The 21,667-nt window shown below is 41.4% G+C and overlaps 1 protein-coding gene across 1 annotated transcript; it reads left to right on the top strand.

The window, feature by feature from the left end:
* Positions 1 to 7,995: 7,995 nt before the first annotated feature.
* LOC119516078 (60S ribosomal protein L31-like) lies at positions 7,996 to 8,343 on the top strand. The gene has a single exon (XM_037812255.1). It carries the CDS (start codon positions 7,996 to 7,998, stop codon positions 8,341 to 8,343), a length of 348 nt encoding a protein of 115 aa, XP_037668183.1.
* The last annotated feature ends 13,324 nt before the right edge of the window (positions 8,344 to 21,667 follow it).

The raw sequence follows: 21,667 nt of genomic DNA, 5'->3' as shown, positions 1-21,667 counted from the left end.
ACTGGGTCAGACAAAACTCAACCCAGTAGTTGTGGTTGACCTCAGAATGATGGGGTTTTGTTGTCATGTCGGTGGGCCGTGAGAGTGCACCAGTGTGGCTGCAAGAATTCCACAGGAAGGCAGCAAATAGTTTATTCTTATTGTTTCAAAGGAAATTTCACATTTTGAAGGTTACCGAGATAAAAACGAACAAGATTTAAGGGCATCTGCCAGTCAGGTATCACTGCAAAGAGGAGAGGTGGTGCTTCATTTTCAAATATTTATCAGGCCATTTTTCTTACTCATTTTCAGATTTTCCTATACAAATGTTTTGGATTATCCATTTTCTACGTGATTTATCCTTTGAGGCTTCTGGAGGACTTAGAAATTTAACGTTTATACCTTTGAGAGGATTTGGTTTAAGGAAATTTCAGTTAGTCGGTAATCCTGCTCTCTTTGAGAACCTCCTCCCAGCCAGATCCCCAACATGCCAGTTAGGAAGGTGCAGGCTCTGGAGGGAGTGCCCACTCAGATGAGCACCTGAGCTGGAGTCACAGCTTTCAATTGGGTCTGAAGCCTGGGATTCTGTCTCAGGCTGTTCACACACACACACACACACACCATCTGATGCCACCACGTGGGACTGTTGGATTAAAATAGATTAAACATTACACCCCTCCCTGACCCCACCTATCCAGTGCTCCCTGCCCAGGAAGTCAGCTATCGAGGAGCATACCCATGTAGGTTCCATCCACACACCCCAAGAGAGGCAAGCCTTGCAGACTTTGGGGTCACCAGCGCCAGCGGGTCAGACTTCAGACACTTGAATGAGAGCTCAGGAATCTCACGTCTATGGCCCTTCCTATCCTCACCATTGCTGTCTGAGGCAAGAAATTATTGTTTCATATGACTGAGGTCTCCAGGTCAGAGAAGGTAAATCTCATCTGGGTTTGTGTGTGGCCAATGTCTCAGCTTACAGAGATGAACTTCTCTAGGCTGTTTGGGCTAAGCGCCCACCTCCAAGCTTCCCGACATATCAACTAAGTTGACCTCCCTGAAGACAGACAAGAAGAAGGCTTCTCTGACCCTGGTGGACTTTCATCTCTCCTCCTGCAGTAGTTATTGAAACTCAGCATTTCCCTGCTGCTGCAGAGCTACACCTGGTATGGAGGGAAAGTTCCCTCCCTTTGTTTGGGTAGGTCCTTGGACTGGTCTACCATGTGTCCCTTGGACATTCTCTCTTACACTCAGACAGCAATGAAAGACAGCCAATGAGCTTCCATTTCTAACCTGGGAAGGTGAGGCACAGATTCAGCAAGAACTGGTTAAATGAGCACCCCCACATAAGTTGCTCATGGGAGTGCAAATTGTAGAAACTTTTAAAAAGCAGTTTGTCCATCTATATCAGGAGCTTTAAAAACATTCATCCTCTGCCACTCTCTTTGAATGAAATAATATTAAATAAGAAAGGTTTGATGTACTGTTATTGAATTTAAAGACTTAAACCTAAACGGAAACAAATTAAATGTCCAAAACAGTAGTGTGATGTCTTCATTAATATGATGGCGTTTAATGTATATTTTTAAATGTTGTTTAAAGAGCTTGGAAAATGTTCATGGTAAATTAAAAGGGGGAAAAAAGTAACAAAATTGCTTATGTTAAACACATCCATCAAGGATAAGAAAGCCTGGAGGATATAAAAGAATTGTTAGCATTGGTTTTAGTAAAACAAAACATTACATGCCTCACATATTCCTTAGGATAAAAATTCTCTTTTGCTCATTTCTTTTCTATAGCATAAATTTTAAGTCCACACATGTGTCTCTTGTCTCATGGTGTTAACTAATGGGATGATATATATTTTATTTATTTATCGCCTGCTTCCCCCAGTCAGAATATGAGTTCCACAAGTGCAGGGAGTTTTGTGTTTTTTTTCAAATCTATATGCCCAATTCCTGGAAACAGATCCAGCTTGTGGTAGGCACTCACTCACTAAATGAATGATCATCAGGACTATGTCACACTACAAAATAATATATGTGAAGAGCAAAGGGAAAGATATGCATTTCGTGTATAATATATCAACCATGTTTTATAAAAGGGCACAAAAGAAAGACTAGCAGGAAATATACTACATGCTAACAGTGATTGGGTCAGAATTAGGGGAGTATGGATTTTTTTTCCATTCCTTTATTTTCGAAATTTCCTGTATATTTTTTTTTTGTTTTTAAGAGCAGTCCAGGAATAGCAGTGAAACTGTTGAAACCCTGGAGCAAAAATCACACTTGGGACCTGGCTCCTGCTCATTCCCAACTGGGCGCCATGGTTGGTGTGTCTGTCCCTCAGCCTCCCTGATCCTTGCTTTCTTCGTCTGAAAAAATGGAGGTGATAATATGGGCTCTGGCCTCACAAATCCAAGGAAACCATATTCTTGAAAGTACTTCGTAAGTGTGGCATTTTAGACAAACATACTGCAGAAGTCCCACCCTCAGAATTAGCTTGTCTCAGGCCCAGGCTACCCCTTCCCTGTCCCCAGCCCCACAGAAGAGATGATGGGAGGCAGCTGCTCTGAGTTTTTAAAAGGCTGGCATCTGGGCAAACGCTGGGCATGCCAGCCACGTGCGATTCTCATTTGCTTCTTGTGACTAATTTTGGGCTTTCTGCTCACCTCCCTTGACCCCGTGGGTCCTTTCCCAGGGCACAGTGTGGGAACCCGGGGCCCTGAGGTGATGAGTGATCTGGGGAGTTCAGAAGAATGGCAGAATGGCACATTGTGATATGACTCAGCCCTCATGTCACCCTTGGGGCAGAGTGAGGCTCGGGCACTGTGAGGGCATCTCACCAGTTAGAGAATTCCTGGGCTAAATCCCTGTCCTACCTTGGCTGAGCGAGCTCAGAAAGTTATTATCCCACCTCTCTGAGCTGCAGTCGAATAGGGCAAAGGGTGAAGAGACCCATGGCTAAAAGACAGGGAAATGCTCGGAAAGCCAGAGAAAAGGAGAAAGCAAAGATGCGAAATCACTCTTCCTCTTTGTTATCATCAAAAGGAAAAAGCAGGTATTGATTGTGTATTACATCTTCCATGAAAGCAGGCACTGCATGGGATACAAATTTACATACCTTGAAGGACTTCAGGGCTGCACGAGAGATGGAAAGTAACTTGCATATGGTAATAACAACAGCTTAGATCTGTTTAGCATATCACACGGTTTTAAGAAGCACATGCACATGACTTCATTGATTCTCATGGCCCTGTGGCAAGCAGGAATGATAAGCTTTGCTTCATTGCAGATGAAACTGAGGCTCAGAAGTAAAATGTGCAGCTCAAACCCGAAGCAGGCTTGTCTTTCCCTCCTGCCTGCTCTTGCTCCACCACCCCCAAATCCTGCGTGGTCTCCGCCCTCCAATAACTCCCTGCATTATTCTGTGGTCTTCTGGGCCAGACATCATCTCCAGCTGCTCCCCGTCCCTGAGGACTGGGCGGGTCTGTCCTGAGGTGGACTCTTTGGGAGCTCACAGGCACCCTCTCCATTCTCAACCCTGCTCGTACTGGGTGATACCACGACCCAGGCTCTCTCTTAAAGTTTTTAAAGAGGTTTTTACTGGCTATTAAAGTAATGTAGGTTCTTTGTTTAAAATATAGATAAAGATATAGAAACTACAGAAAAATATAAAGAAGAAAATGAAAAACACCCATTATACCACCATGAAGGGATCCACCTTAGAGTATTTTTTCATGTGTATAAAAATACATGTCCCACATTTTTTTCTAGCTAAATTAAAGTCAAAAGGCCATGTCTATTGTATTCCCAACTGTATATCTGCTGACTGGCACAAAACTGGCACTCAGTAACTATATGTGGAATGTATATTATGTACATTATTTTGTAGCCTTCCTTCTTCACGTAATAACATACTGTATTTTATCATTATTAAATATTATTTTAAAACACGTCTTCAAGGTTGTATTGCATCATTATGTGACTGCAACATACTATATTTATCCAAGCCCCTAATCTTTTTTTTTTTTTACTATTTTTACTCTTATGAATAATTCTGTGATGAACATCTTTTATATAAAACTCTTTATATTCATCTCTAATTCTTTGCTGAGGATAAATTCTTGTGAGTCAAATTATCAATCAAAGAGTGTGGACACTTAAGACTTTTGATACATTATGCCAAACTGTTGAAGAATTTATGTTCTTTGGAGATTTATGCAAGACACCCTTGACAAACAAAACTGGGCACTATCATTTTAAAACATATTTGTCAATTTGGGATCTGACCCACTTTAAGAATACTTTACCATCTTTTTATATTATTCCAAAGACCTTTTACACATAATGTCTCCTTACAACATCCTAGTGAAGTAGGTATTAAAATGAGAGGCACTGCGCTAGTGGTTATATTACGTTATAAATCCTCATAACAGGTTTATGGGCTACATAATATTATTGCCCCTGTTCTACAGAAAAAAAAAAATTGAGTCTTGGAGAGTTTACATAACTTGCCCAAAGTGTCTTGGCCAGTGAACTTGTATGATTATCCCTATTTTACAGACGAGGGAACTAAAACTCTAGGAATTTGTTGATTTGCCAGGATTACACACACAGGGCTGGAATTAAAACCCAAGCCTCCTGGTCCACAGCTCAACCCATTTTCCATTTTTCACTCATCTACTAGCACTGGCCCTGTTTACCACAACTGGCATTGAACTAAATGACGCACTGGGACTGCGGCGGCTGTTTGTTGTCTGGCAGTCACCCTGCGTCTGTTCCCAAAAGCTCAGGGCCTCCTCGCTAAGGAGATGGACACTAATTTGTTTGGGAGTCAGACCAGGAGGATGATTGGGGATCTTCCTAGAGGTGCTGAGGCCAGGACGACGGAGAAACAGCGCTTAAGGCTCCCACACCCAGGGGAGCCGGGGAGTGGGAGAGCGGGGCCAGGAGGAACTGGGCTTCACCGGCAGCAAAGTGTGCAGACCCGCGGCAACAGCTGCCGGGGCTGGCGGAGGCTGTGGTTTACCCCCGGGGAGATGTGCTAGACAAGGGGTGATTAATCTAGCCCACTCTGCTCTGTGAATGACTACGCCTGATATGCATGCTCACCATCTCCCCTCAAACCCAATCTGTCTGTTCAGCACTTCTGCCCCCAAACCACCTCAAACGGGTAAGGGTGGGTCTTGGACCTTGGATCCTGGATCCTGTGAACACAGTCACAGGCCAGCAAAGGTCACAACGCCTTGTGTTTTACATGACCTCTTGCCCCAGGTTTCATTTTCTAAAATTATTATTACCAAAAAAGAGGTAATAAATGAGGATAGAGAGTGAAATAATTTAAAATCCTTCACCCTGATGCCGGTCATTTTCATCTTTGCACTCTCCCTCTCCAGCTCTTCCCTATCATGGTCATATTTTCAAGGCTGTCCTCAAGAGCTGTTCTGCTTTTATCACCAAATATATTATAAATATTTTTCTATGCCACTGTATAGATTAAATCATTGTCATTTTGATAGTTGCATACAATTTCACTGGGTGGATAAACCATAATGTAACCAACCATTTTTCCGTTATTGGGCAGATAAGTGGTTCAGGAGTTTTTGCTTTCATAAATATGCGCAATGAACACCTTTTCTATTGAGATCAGGACCGCATTTGCGTGTCTGTTCTAAACTGAACAAAGCCTCCTGCACCTTCCTTTAGACTCTTCTCCTTTGCTGGCCTGTGTGATTATCATCTCTTACAGTCTATTCACTTAAAAAAATGAAACCTTCTTTAAAAGCATTAGCTGTGGACTTGTGGAAATTGCATTTTGAAAACACTTTAAAAAGTAGCAAACAACACTAATGAAATTAAGTGCTTATTAGTAAATGTGTATTATTATTTTAGACTCCAGTACAATGACTGTGAGAGAATTAGAAACGATATTAGAATTAGAGAAGGATATAAAGAGTTTTATATAAAAGATGTTCATCACAGAATTATTCATAAGAGTAAAAATAGTAAAAAAAAAAAAAAAAAGATTAGGGGCTTGGGTAAATATATGTTGCAGTCACATAATGATGCAATATAACCTTGAAGACATGTTTTAAAATAATATTTAATAATGATAAAATACAGTATGTTATTAACTGAAGAAGGTAGGCTACAAAATAATGTACATAATATACATTCCACATATAGTTACTGAGTGCCAGTTCTGTGCCAGTCAGCAGACATACAGTTGGGAACACAATAGACATGGTCTTTTGTCTCTCTGAACTCAGGTAAGCCACTCACCTCTCTCTGTCTCAGAATCCTCATCTGTAAAATGGTGACGATACTTCTTATCTCATAGAGATATGTGAGAGGGGCAAATGTTACATCAAGTGTTAATGTATGACAACTGTGTAGAACTGACACATATTAAACATTACATGCTTGCTATAATGATTGGGAATGAAATAAACTATCAAGAATATTTGTCAAATAGAATTGAACTCTATCATGGTTTTGGATTTCTCTTCCCAAATTCATTGATTTGACCAACTTTTATTTTGCATTTATCATATGTCAGATAATGCCAAAGCCTAAAGGCTACATAAAATTTTAAAAAGACTTCCAGTTCTCCTATTGAACAGCCATTAACAGTCTGAGTGCTGTTAAACTATGCCTTTTCTCAATCTCCAGCTCCCACAAAAAAAGAGATGCAAAATGTGGCCTTATTGGCACACAAGAAAGAAATAAAAGCCTCATGGACCTTTAATTTTGGGTAAAATATTGTTTTTCCTTTCCTGTTTCTTTTTACAAAACATAAAAATCATACAAAGAATTCCATGCTGTGAATTAGTCACTTTTGTTTATCACTGATTTCAAGAGAATCGGTCAGCACAGTGAAAGGCTGTGAATAGACTTCTCTCTGGGGGCTGGGACCTGCAGCGACCAGAGCATTCCCTGAATGGGTAGGGCTGAGTGCCCTAACCCCAGACACAGTTCTGCTGAGTTGCTGCGTCCAAAGCTGGGCATTGGGACTGCTGCAGACAGGATCCCAGTGCTGGGTGGGAGGGTTAGATGAAGACACCTCTCTGGTCCCTTTCAGCCCCAAGATCCGCAGACCCAAGATCGTGGGCCCAGCCTGTTCTCCAGACACTTCTCCAGTTTGTTGTTTTTTTTAACAGTAAAAAGTATTTTTTTAATAGAAAAAGAACATCACCTTTTTGTGACATCTAATGAATTAATTGATTTAGGCAGCAATCCTCAGTAACTGCTAAAACCACCAGGTGACAAGCCATCAGGAGCTGGGTTATGGCAGCTCCCGAGAAGGGGGAACCACAGCATGACGATGGAGGGATTGGGGTGTCACTACTGAACTGACCAATCCATCTTAGCATCACTCCAGGAGAAACAAGCAGATATTATGTGCTTTGGATGAGGAGTGGTATGGAATGCCCAGAACCACATATGAGGTGTTCTAGTAAAAAATGATAGACCTGAATCTATTCAAGCCTTTGGCACTAACGTCGAGGTCATAGGAAATATAGGGAGGGGTTGGAGACAACATGAGGACTCAGGCAGATAAAATACAGAATGTAGGACATCTCATAAGACAATTGACCTGAATTCTTCAACAAGTCAGTGGTAGGATTAAAAAAAATAAAGGGGTGGGAGGGGAGGAAAAGAGGTTTGTACAAGATTAAAGGTGCCAAATGCAATGTGTAAACTTTACTTGGGTCTAGATACAAACAAACCAACTTTAAAAGACATTATTGGGACAATTGGAGAATTAAGTGATATTAGAGTTGTGAAAATGATAATGTGATCATATAAGAAAAATGTTAAATTTTTCAGAGATACATTCTAAAACATTTAGGGATAATACGTCACCACACCTCAGTTTTTAAAATTTTGCTAAAGATAAAATAAACTAAGGACCAAAACAGCCAAAAAACCATCTTGAAAAAGAGAACCAAGTTGAAGGACTCACGCTTCCTGATTTCAAAACATAACTACACCTTTCTGACCTGCTTTAGGCAGAATGACTCCCACCAAGAAGGGTGGCGAGAAGAAGAAGGGCCATTCTGCCACCACCCAGGTGGTGACCAGGAAGTACACCATCAGCCTTCACAAGCACGTCTATGGAGTGGGCTTCAAGAAACGTGCCCCTTGGGCACTCAAAGAGATCCAGAAATTTGCCATGAAGGAGATGGGAACACTGGATGTACACACTGACATAGGGCTCAACAAGGCTGTCTGGGCCAAAGGGATAAGGAACATCCCATACTGCAGCCATGTATGGTTGTCCAGAAAACATAATGAGGATGAAGATTCTTCAGACAAGCTCCTCTATACATTGGCTACCTATGTACCTGTCACCACTTTCTAACACCTACAGATAGTCAATGTGGATGAAAACTAACAGCTGATTATCAAATAAAATTATAAAATAAAAAAACCAATATAAAAGCTACAGTAATTACAGAAATTGAGAAACATATAAACCAATGGAATAGAATTGAGAGTTCATAATTAAGCCCATATATATATGGCCAATTGACTATTGATAGGATGCCAAGGACAGTAAATGGGGAAAGAATAGTCTCTTCAACAAATGATGCTGCGACAACTGAATTTCTTCATGCAAAAGAATGAAGTTGGACTCCTACCTCATGCCATATACAAAAATTAACTAAAAATGGATCAATGGCCTAAATATAAGGGTAAACCCATAAAATTCTTAGAAGGAAGCAGGGATAAATCTTTATGACCTTGAACTTCACAAAGGATTCTTACATATGACACCAAAAACACAAGCAATAAAAGACAAAATAGATAAACTGGACATCATTGAAATTAAAAACTTCTGTTTATCAAAGGACATTATCAAGAAATCTAAAAGAAAACCTACAGAATGGAACATGATATTTGCAAATCATATCTTTGATAAGGGTTTAATATCCAGAACATATAAAGAATTATATATGTAGAACTCAACAACAAAAAGACAAACTACTCAATTTTTAAAAGGGCAAAGTATTTGAATAGACATTTCTCCAAGACGATACACAAATGGTCAATGAGCACATGAAAAGATTCTCAACATCACTAGCCGTTGGAGAAATGCAAATAAAAACCACAATGAGTTGTCACTTCACACCGACTAGAATGTCTATTATTAAAAAAACAAAAAACAAAAAACAAAAAAAAATGGAAAATAGCAAGTCTTAGTGAAGGTGTAAAGAAATCAGAATCCTTGTGATTGCTGGTGGTTTTGGCAATTTGTCAAAAAGTTAAATATAGAATTATCATATGACCCAGCAATTCCACTTCTAGGTATACACCTGAAAGAATTTAAAACAGGGACTTAAATACTTGTACACCAATGTTTATCACAGCATTATTCACAATAGCCAATAGAAGAAAACAAGTCAAGTGTCCATCAGCAGATGAATGGATTAAACATAATGTGACATGTATATATATATATACACACACATATACACACACATATATATTTATAATAAATATATGTGTATATATATTTAAAATATTTTTATAATAAACATATAAATGTGTAGATTTATTCTAAATACACCACATTTACGTATATATACCACATTTTGTTTAATATATATTAATGTATAGAATATTATATATATACACAATAGAATATTATTCAGCCACAAAAAGGAATGAAGTTCTGATATATGTGTGCTACATATGGATGAACCTCAAAAACATTATGCTAAATGAAATAAATTGGACACAAAAGAACAAATATTATATGATTCCACTTACACGAAATACCTAAAATAGGCAAATTCATAGAGACAGAAAGTAAATTAGAGGTTACCAGGAACTGGGTGGAGGGGGAAATGGGGGGTTATGGTTTAATGGGTACTGAGTTTCTGTTTGGGGTGATGAAAAAGTTTTCAAAGTTTTCAAAGTATATAGCGGTAACGGTTGCACAACATTGTGAATGTAATTAATGCCACTGGAATGTACAGTCAAAATGGTTAAAATGGCAAATTTTGTGTCATATCAATTTTACTACAATGCATTTTTTAAACAAAACAAAATAAGGAACTACAGGGAAATGTTAATTAAGTCTAGGTGATTGGTAAACGGGACTTCATTACACTACCCTCTCTACTTTTATTTAATCTTGAAATTTTTCATAATAAAAAGTTTAAAAATATTTACTTTACAGAAATTGGACATAAATAAGCAATACATTTTATGGTAAATGTAACATGTAAGTTTATAGTAAAATAGTAAAGCTCAAGTCTTCTTTGTCTACCAGTGTAATCCCAGAAGTAACCTCTGTTACCATTTTCCTGTTTATTTGTTGCTTTTTAACTTACCGGTTTCTGCTGAAATCCCAGCTCTTAAGGGTGTGTGAGAATATAAAAATCACCACTCCACAGCATCTAAGACAATAATGAAGTATTTGAAGTTACTTGAACAAACTGTGCTGCTTCTTCCCTCTCTGATTTCAGCCAAGAGGGCTTTAACCCTATGCGAGCACCCAGCCAACCTATGTTGGAGATTCTACTCATTGATGAAATTTTTCAGCCATGCCATGACCCCGTTCTCTCCACCCCATTCCCACCCCCCACGTATCTATCAAAACACCTCCAACATTCAGTGCATATATGAGTGAACAAATGAATGAAATTGAATTGACCTAAATGAACCCAGGCACTGGTGGGGAGGGGAGATGGAGTCCTAGAAGGTCTGAGGTCTGAGCAGAGAGGGGTGAGGAGGTAGCACCCTTTCAAATGATTTAAACCCTCCCTTCAAAACACACCCCTTTCCCTTCCTTTCTGGACACTTTGAGTACTTAAAGAGAAGCTAAAGACTTGAGGTACTCATTTGTTTCTATTTAATGCCTGTGAAGGTCCTGGGCCCGCCTGATCACTACAGGAGTAGGAGTTGGTCTTTTGAAGCCTCTTGCCACTATACCGCGGGAAATGGAATTTGTTCAGCAGCAAATAACTTTGGACCATTAAAGATCTAAGTATCATAACAGAAGTTTGATTATTTTTTTCTGGGGGTTGTGTGTGAGTAAGAATAAAAAAATATTTTTTTCTTCTTTTAAACCCAAGGATGTGAGGGAAAACATCTTTTTAAAGAAATTGCTACAGTTTTTCCAAGTCCTTACAATATGCAAAGTATAAGGCCAAAAAGCGTTTTATCTGCATGATTTCTTTACACTCACCACAGCCACATGAGTGGGCCCTATTATCCCCATTTTACAGATGAAGAAACTGAGGCCCTCTGACTCCAAAACATTACTGTTAACTTCTCTGCTAAATCTGAGCCTCTCAACACCCAGGGAGCCATGTGAGGAAAGACCCTGAGTGGGTCAGTGCTATTCTACAGGACACCTGGGGCCGGAGGCCTTTGAGAAGTGCAATTGTTAGAACTGATCAAGCCCCCGATCAGTGCAGCAGAGACCTGCAGGCCTCTCTCCTGCCAGCTGCCACCTGTTCTCAGCCTTCCTGAGGTGGAGCTGACAGAAGCCAGGGTCTACCCGGGAGTGCCTGCCCCAGGCAGGGAATCCTTCCACCAGGGAGGAAACTAGACGGGACCAGCCCGACAAAACGCATTGGCCGTGTGCCATCTGACTTCAAGCTGGTGTCCAGCTGGTGGGGATGGGGGAGGGTGCGGTGTCCCCTCTGCCTGGAAGCTTGGCTCTGCCTTATTTGAAAGACCCGCAAAGATGGCTGCCTCCGGGCTCAAGTACTGGGTTCAGCTTTTGTCTTTGTATTTGCGTTTTGTTACCCATAATTCCCCATCTTTCTTTAAAGCTCCAAATTCTCTTTGGGGTCTCCAAAGATAAAGATGGAAGGCCAGAGGGAAGAGGGCATGCTTGGCGGGTCTTGGGGAAGGGATGGAAGGTGGGCAGCGGGCTTGGGGCTTGCCGCGAGGGCGGGGTCAGGTTTTGCCCTCCAGAGACGAGGGTGCCCAAGTCCTCCACCAGCAGGGTACCTGGAAAGCCAGGGGAGAGTCCCAGGCTAGGTTACAGCCTCCTGGCCACCCCACCCCGCCTTCCATCACTTACACGCTCGAAGGCTTTTTGTCCAGGGCTCACGGAAGCAAGTTGTTCCAGACCCAAGAGCGGTCCGCTGGCAACTAACGTCCCCTGGTGGTCGCGCCGGGGAGCGCAAGCTACAACTGATGCTTGCGCTAGTAGGGAAGGGCACGACCCTGCAGCCCCTGAAATCCTGCAGGAGCCACAGATATCAGAATAGAGAGGCTGAAGAGGAATGAGTAAGTGGGATGAGGGACTGTGAAGAAGGAATGAAAGAGGAGAAAGATCGGAGGTGGGGGAGGGGGAGGGAAAGGCCCTAAAACGCCCCGAAGGGGAGCTGGTAGCATGTAGAAACCAGCCCAGAATTGCCAGCCAAGAGGATGCTTGCTGGCTGTGTCTTGGAGGAGGGGGTTCCTTTCCCATCTCATGTAACTCAGGGGCCTGAGCCCAGAGAGGGGCTGCCTTTGCCATCCAAGCAGCTCCCCAGACCTAGTGTCCCGGATCTGCTTTCTGGGGTTCCCTTCCCTTGTGGCTGCTGCGCGAGGTCCGTGGCTTGGTTCCCTAAGTCAGGCGAACGCATTTCGCATAGCTACTCACCCGCTGGCAGCCCAGCCTGCACCCGGGCAACAGGGTCCTGGTCGACAGAGGCAGAGGCACCGGGCAGTGCCCCTCCTTCACCTGCCTCCACTATGAGCCGCAGGATGTGGTTGGGGGAGGAAGCAGGGCCCCGGGCTCCGAGTCATTCCGGGGTTTCCAGAGAGCTTCTCACAGAGGGCACCGACAGGGCACTGTCTGGACCGCTGAGAAGCTGTCATCTTCTCCTCATCGGGCTGGTGGGCAAGGGGGGAGGAACAGGAGAGTGGGGGAGGTGAGCCCCATCCTCTGTTGGGCCTGAAGGCCTGAGGACCTGGGGCCCCATACATTTAGGACAACTCCCACAGGGCAGGGAGAGGTCTGGGGTGAGCCCCCTTCCACCTCATGTCACTGGAGGGCAGTGCAGGGTGCACAGTCAACTGCCCAGCTAGCATGCACCTCCCGAAGCCCAGCTATGGAACTCCTATCTGCTCCCCTTTCTCCTCACCATCTACAACTCAAAAAGCCCTTCCCACCCCCCCTCCACCACGTCCCAGAGGAACCCGTCTGATTTCAGCCAAACTGGGAAGGGGAGAAAAATAACCCCGGGGATGGAGAGGGGCTTCACGGCCTCTCCAGCCGCATGTACCTCCTTCCTGTCCCTCCATAGGCCCAGCCAGGCCTCTGCTTCCAAAACACTTGCTTCTGGGGCTTCTTTAGAGACCTGAGACTCCCTGCCCAGACCAGATCCAGGCTCTGTGCTCGCAGATGCTGCTGGATGTACAGCAGAGATGCAAGCTATGTCCCGAGGGATATAGACACATTTTGTTTGACACCTTTGCACTTTTAAAAAAATAATCAAACTTACAGAGATGAAGATTTCACACAAAAATTTGGACTTCCAGCTTTCATTTTTAAAGCAGAAGCTCTTCCTTGAGGCATTTGTAGTGATTGCCCCTTTAAGACAGAGCATAGTTTTCTAATTTGCTGTAGTCCCTTCATGCCCTTTGGTGCTCAAACCCCTGCCACCCACCCCACCACACACACACCCTCACCCCAGAGTATAAGTTGCAGTGGGGGTCCCTTTAGGTATTTGAGGTTTTTTAACCACACGTATAGAGTTGTAGAAACGGAAAAATCGGTCTTCAAACTCCAGGTCAGTCGCTTACTAGCTGTGTAACTTGAAGCAGTTATTTAGCTTCTCTGGGCCTCAGTTTCCTTGTCTGTAAGTGAAGATAATAGTATCGCTACAAATCTCAGCCTACAAATTCAGGTATGGAAGACATATATGTTGCTTTCTTTATTTCCTTTAAATCAACTTGATTTTATCTTGAGCCTCCAGCCTGCTAGGCCAGCAAGAAATTCCATTTCTTCATGCAGAATCCCGAAGGGGTAGGGGGAGCCAAGAAAGCAGGGTCAGGGTTGACACCCTCGTTCCCAAGCCCGCAGGGGCCTCTTGTAGCCTGGCAGGGTTCCTGCTTCCTGGGCACATGTGGGGTGCAGGAATCTGTTGAAGCTGGAAACATGGAGCCCAGGGCCCCTGCTCCTATCCCTGCCGGGATCTTGCCACATCCCCGCCGGGATCTTGCCACATCCCCGCCGGGATCTTGCCACATCCCCAGGGACTGCCATGGAGACATGCTCGGGGTCCTCACCATTTTCTTTCTGGTTCCCAGTGCATCTGATGTCTCTTTCCTGGTCTTCAGAAACTCATCCCTTGTCCCTCCTTTGCCCACCAGGACACCTGGCATTGTCTCAGCAAGCTCAGTTCTGACCCTTAAAGCAGCTTCTGCTTCTCACCCACAGCAAGACTGGGAATAAGTGAAAGGGGTAGGGTAGGGGGTGGGGGCCATGAATACAGATTAATACTTTAATGAATTACCCCATCACATGAGTAATAATAATAATAATAATAATACCTATCTTTGAAGGCACTTTACCCTCTGTCCACCCCAAAGCTTTCCCCTTTGGTCCTTTTCTCGTTGCAAACATTCCTCCTCGGTGATCTCACCCAGTCCCAGGGCAGTGGTGGCTCCTAGGCCCTTTTCTCCAACCATCCTTCTGCTTTAGAGCCCCTGACCAGACTGCCCACTGGATGTTTCCATTTATGTCTTAAAATGGACACATCTTAAACTGAGCTCCCAAACCAGAAACCTGGGAGTCCTGCAACTCCTCCCTCTTCCTCGTGGACCACATCTTTAATTGATCAATTATAGAGAGGGTTCAAGTCCACCTCCTAAATAGTTGGGGGGTCACCCTCGCCCTCTCACCTGCACCACCACAACATCAGGTCAGGACTTGTCCTTTCTTACCTGGATTACTGCCTCCTCACTGGTCTCTCTGTCTACAAACTCTCTCCCACTCCGACCATGCATTCACACTGCACCAGAGTGATCTAAACATGAATCTACCCACGTTATCTCTCATATCAATGTTCTTCAGTAGCTTCTCTGTGATTTCAGGATAAAAAAATTTAAAATCCTTAGCTAGCCGACAATGCTCAACCTAGCTCATATGGTGCCTTTGTGCAAATTAGAAAAAGGCACCCTTTCTAGGCAGACACAGCTCTGGCTAAGGCACATAGCTTGGTGGGTGGAGCAAGGGCAAGCTTTCAGCCCAGTTGTCCACCCCACTTAGTATAGTTCACAACCTGGACAAGCACACAGAGCAGTACTGTTTTCTGAGGGGACCCTGCCTGCTCCTTTAGTCTCAGCTCTCTTTGCTCCTCTGACCCTCCCCTCCTCTCTGCAGTTCCTAGAACTAGTGTGCCCTTTTCTAAAATTGTTTTTAGAATATTTTTTTATTAGAGGAGTTGTAGGTTTATAGAAAAATCATGCAGAAAATAGAGGTCCTTTATACCCCTCCCCCATTATTAACACTGCACTAGTGTGGTACATTTATTACAATTGATGAAACAATAGTATTATAATTATATTATTAACTATAGTCAATAGTTTACATTAGGGTTCATTGTTTGTGTTGTATAGCCCTATGTTTTTTTAAAATATTTTTTTCTAACATACACAACCTAAAATTTCCCCCCTTGTAACTACATTCAAATATATAATTCAGTGGTGTTAATTACTTTCAAAATATTGAGCTACCATCACCACCACCCATTACCAAAACTTTTCCATGACCCCATTGAAAAACTCTGTACCAATTAAGCATTAACTCTCCATTCCCTACTCCACTCTACCCCTGATAACTTGTATTCTAGTTTCTGACTCTATGAATTTGCTTACTCTAATTATTTTGTATCAGTGAGATCATAACAATATTTGTCCTTTTGTGTCTGGCTTATTTCACTCAACAGGATGCCTTCAAGGTTCATCCAAGTTGTAGCATGTATCAGAATTCGATTCCTCTTTATGGCTGAATAATTTTCCAATGTATGTTTATAACACGTTTTGTTTATCAGTTCATCTATTGATAGACACTTGGTTGCTTCCATTTTTTTTGCAATTGTGAATAATGTCACTATGAACATCAGTATGCAAATATCTGTTTGGGTCCCTGCTTTCAGTTATTTTGGGTATATACCTAGAAGAATTTTCTTCCATTGAGCCTTTCCACCTTTTTGACAAAGTCCTTTGAAGCACAAAAGACTTCAGTTTTGAGGAGGTCCCATTTATCTATTTTTTTCTTTTGTTGCTTGTGCTTTGTGTGTGAGGTCACTGCCTGCCACAAGCTCTTGAAGATGCTCCCCCACATTTTCTTCAAGGAGTTTTCTGGTCCTGGCTCTTAAATTTAAATCTTTATCCAATCTGAGCTAATTTTTGTACAAAGTGTGAGATAAGGGTCCTCTTTCACTCTTTTGGATATGCATATCCTGTTCTCTCAGCACTGTTTATTGAAGAGACTGTTCCATCCTGTTTGAGTAGACTTGGCAGCCTTGTCAAAAATCAATTGACTGTAGCCATCAATCACAGGACTTTCCCTTGGGAAGACTGTTACTGCAAAGGAGAAGCTAGGCCTGCTTACAATTGTGCCTAAGTGTCTCCCCGAGTGCCTCTTTGTTGCTCAGATGTGGCTCTCTCTCTCTAGCTAAGCCAACATTGCAGGTGAAATCACTGCCCTCCTCCCTACATGGGATCTGACACCCAGGGGTGTAAATCCCCCTGCCAACATGGAATATGACTCTCGGGGAAGAATCTAGACCTGGTATCTTGGGATGGAGAACATCTTCTTGATCAAAAGGGGGATGTGAGATGAAATGAAATAAGTTTCAGTGACTGAAAGATTCCAAAAGGAACCTGTCACTCTGGTGGGCAGGCACTCTTAAGCACGGTATAGATAACCCTTTTAAGGTTCTAATGACTTGGAATAGCTAGCAGTAAATACCTGAAACTATCAAACTTCAACCCAGAACCCTTGAATCTTGAAGACTATTGTATAATAATGTAGCTTATGAGGGGTGACAACATGATTGGGAAAGCCATGTGGATCACACTCCCGTTTGTCCAGTGTATGGAAGGATGAGTAGAAAAATGGGGGCAAAAAAAAAAAAAAAAAAGGCATCCAGTGTTCTTTTTCACTTTAGTTGTTCTTTTTCACTTTAATTTTTATTCTTACTACTTTTATGAGTGTGGTAATGAAAATGTTCAAAAATTAATTTTAGTGATGAACACACAATTATATAATGGTACTGTGAAGAATTGATTGTACACTTTGTATGACTGCATGGTATGTGAATATATCTCAATAAAACTGAATTAAAAAAAATCAATTGACCATAAATGTGTGAGTCTATTTCTGAACTCTCAAATCAGTTCTATTGATCAATATGCCTGTCTTTATGCCAGTACTGTGCTGTCTTGACACTGCATATTTGTAATATGCTTTAAAGTCAGGAAGTGTGAGTCCTCCAGCATTGTTCTTCTTTTTCAAGATGTGTTTGGCTATTTGGGGTCCCCTACCCTTCCAAAAATTTGATAATTGGCTTTTCCATTTCTGCAAAGTAGGCTGTTGAAAATTTTGATTGGGATTGCATTGATTCAGCAAATCAATTAGGGTAGAATTGACACCTTAACAACATTTTTTCTTCCAATCCATGAACACAGAATGTCCTTCTATTTATTTAGGTCTTTTTAAAATTTCTTTTGACAATATTTTATAGTTTTCTGAATACAGGTCCTTTACATCCTAGGTTAATTTTATTCCTAGATATTTGATTCTTTTAGTTGCTATTGTGAATGGAATTTTTTTCTTGATTTCCTCCTCAGATTGCTTATTACTAGTGTATAGAAAGACTACTGATTTTTGCATGCTGATCTTGTATCTCACAACTTCGCTGAACTCCTTTATTAGATCTAACAGATTTGTTGTAGATTTTTTGAATTTCCTCCTCAGATTGCTTATTACTAGTGTATAGAAAGACTACTGATTTTTGCATGCTGATCTTGTATCTCACCACTTCGCTGAACTCCTTTATTAGATCTAACAGATTTGTTATAGATTTTTTGAGACTCTTTAATTACAGGATCATGTTAACTGCAAATAGTTACTTCTTCCTTTCCAAATTGAATGTCTTTTATTTCTTTTTCTAGCCTAATTGCTCTAGCTAAAACTTCTATCACAATGTTGAATAACAGTGGTGACAGTGGGCATCCTTGTCTTGTTTCTGATCTTACAGGGAAATCTTTCAGTCTTTCACCATTGAGTATGATGTTAGCTGTGGGTTTTCATATATGCCCTTTATCATGTTGAGGAGGTTTCCATCTATTCCTATCTTTTGAAGTATTTTTATCAAGAAAGGATGCTGGATTTTGTCAGATGCCTTTTCTGTATCAATCGATATGATCATGTGTTTTTTCCCCTTCAATTTGTTAATGTGGTGTATTACATTAATCGGTTTCCTTGTATGGAGCCACCCTTGCATACCTGGAATAAAACCCACTTGGTTGGATTCAATTTGCAAGTATTTTGTTGAGGATTTCGCATGTATATTCATTAGAGAGATTGGTCTGTAGTTTTTGTATTTTCTTCCTTGTATTATCTTTATTAGGCTTTGATATTAGGGTGATGTTGGCTTCATAGAATGAGTTATGTTGTATTCCCTCCTCGTCAATTTTTTTTGGAAGAGTTTGAGCAGTATTGGCATAAATTCTATGTGGATTGCTTGGTAGAATTTACCTGTGAAGTCTTCTGGTCCTGGGCATTTCTTTGTTGCTAGATTTTTGTTTGTTTGTTTTGTTTTTTGTTGTTGTTGTTTTAAATTTAATTTTATTGAGGTTGTTCACATGCCATACAATTATCCAAAGATCCAAAGTAAACAATCAATTGCCCACAGTACCATCATAGAGCTGTGCATCCATCAATGCAATTAATTTTTTTCCCAATTTTTAGAAAATTTTCATTACTCTGGAAAAGAAATAAAGACAGAAAAGAAAACTCAATTCCTCCCCTACTCCTAGCCACCCCCCTCCATTATTGACTCAAGGTATTGGTATAGTACATTTGCTACTGTTGATGAAAGAATGTGTGTTAGTTACAGTTCTCTAGGGAAACAGAATCAATGAGAGATATCTATAAATATAAGGTTTATAAAAGTGTCTCACACAACTGTGAGTATGCACAAGTCTAAATTCCATAGGGCAGGCAGCAAACTGGCAACTCCAATAAAGATGTTTGATGAACTCCTCAGGAAACGAACTGGCAACTTTGATGAACTACTCAGGAAATGCTTCGCTGGTCAGCCAAAGAAGACGTGAAGGTCCTTGTTCTAGTTTGCTAATGCTGCCAGAATGCAAAACACCAGAGAAGGATTGGCTTTTATAAAAGGGGGTTTATTTGGTCACACAGTTACAGTCTTAAGGCCATAAAGTGTCCAAGGTTAACACATCAACAATTGGGTACCTTCAGTGGAGGATGGCCAAAGGTGTCCGGAAAACCTCTGTTAGCTGGGAAGTCATGTGGTTGGCATCTGCTCTGGAGTTCTGGTTTCAAAATGGCTTTCTCCCAGGACATTACTCTCTAGGCTTCAAGCTTCTCTCCAAAATGTCACTCTCAGTTGCTCTTGGGGCATTTGTCCTCTCTTAGCTTCTCTGTAGCAAAAGTCTGCTTTCAAAGTCCATCTCCAAAATGTCTCTGTAAACTGCAGTTCCTCTCTCAGCTCCTGTGCATTCTCAGAGTGTCCCTCCTGGACGTAGCAAGCTTGCTCCTTCTGTCTGAGCTTATATAGTGCTCTAGTAATTTAATTCAGACCCACCCTGAATGGGTGGGGCAACACCCCCATAGAAATTATCCAACGAAAGGTCTAGTCTACAGTTGATTGAATCACATCTCCATGGAAACACCTAAAGGATTCCAAAATCTAATCAACACTAATATGTCTGCTCACACAAGATTGCATCAAAGATAATGGCATTTTAGGGGACATAATACATCAAACTGGCACAGTCCTCTATCTGCCTCACTTAGAAGTCTTCATCTGATTGGATTAAATCCAGCTGACTGCATGCTTTCATTGTGGAAGGCATGCCCTTCGTTGATATCATCAGTCACAGCTGCAGCCAATTGACTGATGATTTAATAAACCAGCCTGTTGGTTTATTAACCAGCCACAAACATCCTCTCAGCAATGGTTAGGCCAGTGCTTGCTTGACCAGGCAGCTGGGTACCATCACATGGGCAAGTTGACACATAAACCTAACCATCGCAGAATGTTAAAATACTGTTAACTGTTGTACGTAGTTTGCAATAGGTATGTTTTTCCCTATATACTCCTCTATTATTAGCTTCTAGTTATAGTGTCATACACTTGTTCAAGTTCATGAAATAGATTTCTAACATTTGTACAGTTAATCACAGACATTGTCCATCACAAGATTCACTGTTTTATACATTCCCATCTTTCAACCTCCAGCTTACCTTCTGGTGTCATATATGACTCTAAGCTTCCCCTTTCCACCACATTCACACACCATTCAGCACTGTTAGTTATCTCATAATAACATGCTACCATCAACTCTGTCCACTTCCAAACACTTAGGTTCAACCTAGTTGAACATTCTGCTCATAATAAGCAACCACTCCCCATTCTTTGGCCTCATTCAATATCCTGTTAACTTATATTTCATATCTATGTGTTTACATATTATTATTAGTTCATATCAGTGAGACCACCCAATATTTGTCCTTATGTCTCTGAGTTATTTCACTCAATGTAGTGCCCTCAAGGTTTCTTTATCAACCCACTTTTTTTTAAAGATGGTTTTGTTCACCCATAATATTTTCCATCCTAACTAAACAATCGATGGTTCCCTGTAGTTACATATTTATGTATTCACCACCATCACTACTATCTATATAAGGACATCTCCATTTCTTCCCCATAGAAGGAGGAAGAGTCAAAGAAGGTAGAGAGGCAAAAGAAAAAGAAAAGGAAAGAAAGAAAAAAAAACAAATATGACAGCTAAAAAGCAATGGAAGGAAAAAGAATTAAACTAAAGTAGAATAAATGAGTCAGACAAACTCACCAATGCCAAGAGTCCCATACCCCTCCCTTATCCATTATGTCCCCCTTTTATAGGCATTTAACTTTGGTATATGGCCTTTGTTACATTAAAGAAAGCATAATGCAAAGTTTCTGTTAACTATAGTCTCTAGTTTGCATTGACTGTATTTTTTCCCCAATACCACCCTATTTTTAACACCTTGCAAGGTTGACATTCATTTGTTCTCCCTTATGTAAGAACATATTTGTACATTTTATCACAATTGTTGAGCACTCTAGGTTTCACAGAGTTATACATACCCAGTCTTTATCTTTTCTCCTTCCTTCTGGTGTCCCACATGCTCCTAACCTTCCTCTCTCAACCATATTCATAGTTATCTTTCTTCGGTGTACTTACATTGCTGTGCTACCAACATCCAAAACTGTGTTCCAAACTTCTCACTCCTGTCTTTTCCTATCTGTTTGTAGTGCTCCCTTTAGTATTTCCTGTAGCGCAGGTATCTTGCTCGCAAACCCTCGCATTGTCTGTTTGTCAGGAAATATTTTGAGCTCTCCCTCATATTTGAAGGACAGTTTTGCTAGATACAGGATTCTTGGTTGGCGGTTTTCTCTTTCAGTATCTTAAATATATCACACCACTTC

Source organism: Choloepus didactylus, chromosome 2 (assembly GCF_015220235.1).
Source record: "Choloepus didactylus isolate mChoDid1 chromosome 2, mChoDid1.pri, whole genome shotgun sequence".
Lineage (NCBI taxonomy): Eukaryota > Metazoa > Chordata > Mammalia > Pilosa > Megalonychidae > Choloepus > Choloepus didactylus.
The sequence above is the reverse complement of the archived record's forward strand: the minus strand, read 5'-3'. Positions and strand labels throughout refer to the sequence as shown.

What these genes read in the sequence shown, in the direction of transcription:
- LOC119516078 (XM_037812255.1), top strand. Translation starts at nt 7,996, where the DNA reads ATGACTCCCACCAAGAAGGGTGGCGAGAAGAAGAAGGGCCATTCTGCC.